At 40.6% G+C, this 5,489-nt stretch overlaps 1 protein-coding gene across 1 annotated transcript in view; it reads left to right on the forward strand.

The window, feature by feature from the left end:
* Positions 1–3,307, forward strand: part of cep76 (centrosomal protein 76) — a 13,013-nt gene extending 9,706 nt beyond the window's left edge. The window contains exons 9-13 of the mRNA XM_023418605.2: positions 90–256; positions 1,080–1,239; positions 1,503–1,676; positions 2,050–2,267; positions 2,882–3,307. Of these exons, the coding sequence (XP_023274373.1) occupies positions 90–256; positions 1,080–1,239; positions 1,503–1,676; positions 2,050–2,267; positions 2,882–3,020 (858 nt within the window). The 3' untranslated portion in view covers positions 3,021–3,307. The remainder of the gene's footprint in view (positions 1–89; positions 257–1,079; positions 1,240–1,502; positions 1,677–2,049; positions 2,268–2,881) is intronic.
* Positions 3,308–5,489: the final 2,182 nt, after the last annotated feature.

Genomic DNA, 5,489 nt, shown 5'->3' on the forward strand with positions numbered 1-5,489 from the left:
GTCCTGATTAATGTTCCAAACACATGGTTAACATACTGTTGATACTACAGTTTCCACATTTCAAACTGAGCACTGTGTGTCCTCCTCAGGGAGACTGTGAAGACCACGCCACCCTGCTGTGCAGCCTCCTGCTGGGCTTTGGCCTGGATGCATATGTGTGTGTGGGCACCAAAGCCAAGGGAGTGCCACACACCTGGGTCCTGACCCGCGGCACTGATGGGAGCATTACATTCTGGGAGAGCCTGGCTGCACACAGGTCTGACTTTTTTTTTTCTTATTATACGGTCACCTCTCCCTTGTCACTCCGGCATCAAACTACAGCTTCTACAGTGGTGCTCTCAGTGTAGTTACAACATGTTGGACATGTGCAGCAATGCAGCATATTGTAGATATTCTGCAATGGGTACTTCTAACATTGTAGAAGGAGAAAGGTTGTATTTCACAGATATTTTATACATAAATCTCAAAATTTTCAGCTAGTTTACCTGCAACTGCTGCAGCCAAACGAAATCATTTGAACTACACAGAGTTTTTTTGTTTTCGCCTCACTTTGCCTCATTAGACAGTCTTTGTGTGTTTGTCAGCAGGAGATCTCAGAATGGATTTCCATGAAATTTGGAGGCCAGGCTTTGGGCCAAGGAACAATTGATTATATTCTGGTGTTTATCCAGTTCTGGGATTTTGTCCATTAATTATTGTCGTTTTAGCCAAAAAAAATAAGAGCTGATTTCATATTGAATGAGTTTGTGAAGTTACAGTAAGTAACGGAAAATTAGGACCTTTGTATGTATTGTTGTTATTGTTTGAAGTACTGTGTTTATGTGTTTTGTAAGAGTATATAAGATATTTCACTCTCAATATTTTTGTCTACATTTGACAGATTTTTTTTCCAAGAATTTTGACCTTTGTGCGTTTTTTTTAAATATTTTTTTAATATTTTCGTTTCACAGTTGTAATTTCATTTGAATCTGTTTATAGCAGATTGTGAAAAGATGCATTTGAAACTGTGCATCATGTTCCATTTTTATCACATAAATCATTTTGTTTGTAAGTTTGTGCCTCCTGTTCCTTGTGCTCAGATACCTCCACAAGGCCATAGACCCGGATGCCCCGCCCCTGGCCCCCCAGCCCAAACACTCGTCCCCCTACCGCACTGTGGGCTGCGTCTTCAACCACCAGACCTTCTTGGCCAACTGCCAGCCATCCGATGCTGTGGAGATTTGTGTCTTTGACTTCCAGGTAGGAGCAGTTACCCCCACCTTCATCACTTAACAGGTGAAGTGGGAAACATCACTCTCATATACATCATGGTCCACTGTTGTACTTAGTGCCACTGAAATATCATTGTGTTGTTCACATTTGCTTCACTGGGAGGTTTTGTGTGAATAGTAATTTTCAGGGTTTGGTGAAATGAGTTTCTTCATTAAGGCTGCTAATCAGATTGGCCAGAGAAGATCTAATAGAACCCATGGTGAGCAAACATGTGCCTGTTTCTCCCTCAGAATCAGTCTCGGTGGAAGGCGATGAGTGAAGAGGCTCTGAAGTCTGTGTGTGCCCCAGGCTCTATCACCTCTTTGCCCCTTCTGCCTCCGCTCTGTGCCCCATCTCTGGATCCTGCTGCGTCCAGCAACCAGCTGGAGCTGGAGATGCGCTACCTGGTTTCTGAGCACAGGAAGGTAAAACCCTGCTGGATATGGATACCTGAAGCTTTAGCTGATTCATAACTCGCCTGTGCTGTGTTGTGCTCGGGAAGCTGATGATGGCTAGGGTTAACAGTTATTTACATTTATATTTAAGTAATTTACCTTTAACTTATTGTTATACTATAATCTAAGTTGTATTTGACAAATTCAGTTAAATATACATATATGTTTATATTTTCATACAAACCTGGGTGTGGCTAGAAACCACTGGGAGGAAGTGACCACAGTTTTTGATGAACTAATCCTTTAAGTGCCATTGGCTAATTACAGCTAAGGTGCTGTGTCTTGATATGCAATGTAAGAATCACTAACCACAGTATGGGCTCTGTGCTGGTCTGGCCTCCAGGATCTGGATCTGGCAACAGTCTGGGACGACCACTTGTCCTACCTGCTCTCCTCCGCCTTATCAGCCTATGAGCTGGAGCGCTGCACCGGGGTGTCCTGTGGCAACGAGGAGTTCCAGGACGCAGTGAGGAGGGCAGTGCCAGACGGACACACCTTCAAGGGCTTCCCCATACACTTCTTACACCGCAGTGCTCGCAGAGCCTTTGCCACCTGCCTCAGGTGAGACACTTTTTTGATTATACTATGGGTAGCAGCGAATGTGTGTGGTTATAAAAATCCCTTGACCTGTTACTGGGGGGATGAACTGCACGTTGGCAGGCATGTCCTTGAGTACTGCAGCTCTATACTCCAAATAAAATCCAACCACACACTCTGTATGGAGGGGAATCTCACTACAGGGACCAGAGAATATGTCGGTCTTTGTAGTGTTTTCAGAACATCACAAAGCAACAGTAATTAAACACATCCTCACATGTCCATGTTCAGCACGATTCAGTCTCTCTGAAAATTCAGCCAGAACTGAAACCGCTGTTTGTCCTGAGCTGCTGGCAGATTACATATGAGTAACATTACAGATTGAAATCTGGCTCAAAAGACACGCCATCTGTCTCCTGCCTTCATCATGTGTAACTACATACTTTATCTATGAAAGGGTTCATGAACACACAGCCATCAGTTTTGACTCTCAGTTTGTCAAGCGTTGCCATTAGGTCAAAAGAATCTTCCCTACTTATATTTCTTATTATATATTTCTTATATTTGTTATTATTTTATCAAAGACTTTTCAGCTCTCCACATTTCTTACTCTGTGTCTCATGTCACTTTCTGTGCAGGTCTCCATTCTGCCAGGAAATAGTTTGTTGTCGTGGCGACCATGTAAGGCTGGCAGTCCGTGTCCGGGTGTTTGTGTATCCAGAGAATGCGTGTGCAGTGTGGCTCATGTTTGCATGTAAATATCGCTCTGTACTCTGAGCTGCACAGAGATGGTAGCTACCAGCTAATGTTGCCCATCGGCAGGCGTGTTTTTATAATATATATTTCTGCACACACTTTGCATTAGAAAACCTGCATCCATGATTACACTGTTGTTTTTAGTGATAGAGACATTTTTAACAGATGTTTGTGACTTTTATCTCTACTCTGGTGCTTAGACCTTTATTTTGTAGTCCGGCAGCCTCTTCATTTGTACAGACTTTTACGATCAGATTTGTATTTATATATCTATTTTTGAAAATAAATTGAACTTTTGTTATGATGTACATTTTAGAGACCTAATTGAAAACATCTATTCTTTTTTGCTTTCATGAATATTAACAGGAAACAGGAACAGGAAAGTTTTTTTTAATTGCATTTTAGTTTTAAATATTAAAAATTCAGTGCACATTACAGTATTTCACTATTCGAGTCCGAGCTCGGTTTTCACTACGGTTTCAACAAACTCAAAACACTTTCACCCAGAAATCTCACATAGCCACAAAAAAAACGTAAAGAATCTGTATTAAATTAGGTAGAAAATGATGCAGAGGGTTTATTAGCATCACAACAGTGTATATGTTTTCTTAATGATGATTTTTATCATTGTTGCATTTGAAAAATTTTACAGTCATAATGACATAAATAATCCTGTCAAACAGTCAGTATCTCACATCACAACAGCCAGCGGTCATTTCATCAGTATTTTACGGATGACAAGTAGAAAAAATTAAAACTGAACTTTAATTTTAGCTATTGAATATGCTGCAATACTGTAACTATGTAAATATGTATAATATATGAAATATTTAGAGTTAGATTTTTTTAATGATTTGTAGTTGAATAACAGGCACCTAAAATGCACTGCCTGTGTTCTGAGGATTCCTCTGATAATGTAAGTTATAATGAGACTGTAATAGTAGACAATAAACCGCAGTATAATTTCAGTACATTGTAACATTTTGATAGTAATCGCAAGGCAATTGATTGCATCTCTTTTTCTTTTTGTTTGTCTCATATGAGAAATATAGGATATAAGTAATCCTGTTTAATTGCTGCTCTCTAAGATATTGTTGTGTAACTAAGGAGAAATGCTTCAAACAAACTCAGGCTTATATGAGCTGATTGTGTTCAATGGACTGAGCAAGTGATTTTGGTGTTTTATATGTAAGAGCAGCATTTTGTTGTTAAAGGTTTTGTGTTGTGAATTTTGCACAGAGAAACTGTTTAAAAACTGAGCCAAAGTGAACATTAATACTGTTCATGAATATTCATTTGTAATACATTAACACAACACTAGATGGCGATTTAAGACTAATGTTGAGACAGCGAACAGCAGCCGCCTGGCCTGCCGCATACAAAACAGTAGAGCCATTTGCTTACAGCTCTTAAGAGCATCTTTAAATGCAGAATGAATGATGTAACTGTGGTCACTTCACTGATCCGTTCCAGAAAACGCTGTCTGATAAAACATGATAAAATCAGCAGGTGTATATTTAATCAGTAGAGATGTATAAATCCGGAATAGCCATTAACAAACCTCCACTGTAGAACTAAAGGATGAAATTTAATTCCACTAATGTTGCAAAAATATTAAAGCTATTTTTCACCTTTGAAAGTGAGGAGAAACCACGGCACGGCCGTTCTTCTGGCTTGAGAGCCACTGAAATCCCACAGGCGAGTGTTGACTTCTAATTTGAGACTGGCTGATTGTGAAATTGCAGAGAAGGTGAAGTGACAGCTGCGTGGTTGAGCGAGTTATTGTGCTGTTAGGTGAAGTCAGCTCAGAAAGTTTTGCCCTGATTGAAGTGCTCTATTAATTGACACGCAGAGGGTAGTTTTGTTTTTGTGGAGTGCTTCGCTCTGTTCCTTTTTTCCCCCGCACTCTGTGCCATATTGCACAGTGCTGTTTTGAGTTCTGGGGGAATCGTTGACACATCAGCCCAAACTTTGACTAGAAGCCTGAGAGGATGGCCAATTAATTCGATTTTTCCGGGAGCTAATTTGCAATTCTGCATTTGCCCCAGAGTTGTTGAACATGAGGATCAGGAGGGAGGCTGGAAGAGTGAAATAGAGAGCTAATGAATAATTCCTCCCTTTTCTCTGAATGTCACACACACACACACACACACACGCACACACACCTTCACTCCGCTCATTACCGTGTACTACTGAAAAACTGTACAGCAAAGGAAGTGTTTGATGCTGGGAACTCAGGTATGTTTTCAGCCCATATTAAACAGCAGCGCTCAGGTGTAATTGACTAATAGGCCCTGTGGGACAGGAGCTACTATATAAAGCAGAAAGAGAGGAAAGGAGATGCTGGTTTCTAGCAAAATTGGGTGTAACAAAACCATCACTCACACCTTGAATCTCAACACTACCGCTGACGTGAGTGTTTGCATTCAGGGGAGAAAATTTCTGTAGAAGTTTCTGTTGGTGTCATGTGTGAGTGTAGAGAGGATGTAC

This window comes from Seriola lalandi, unplaced genomic scaffold (genome assembly GCF_002814215.2).
Source record: "Seriola lalandi dorsalis isolate HSWRI2012SDOR001 ecotype SW California unplaced genomic scaffold, Sedor1 jcf7180002054583, whole genome shotgun sequence".
Taxonomy (NCBI): Eukaryota; Metazoa; Chordata; class Actinopteri; order Carangiformes; family Carangidae; genus Seriola; species Seriola lalandi.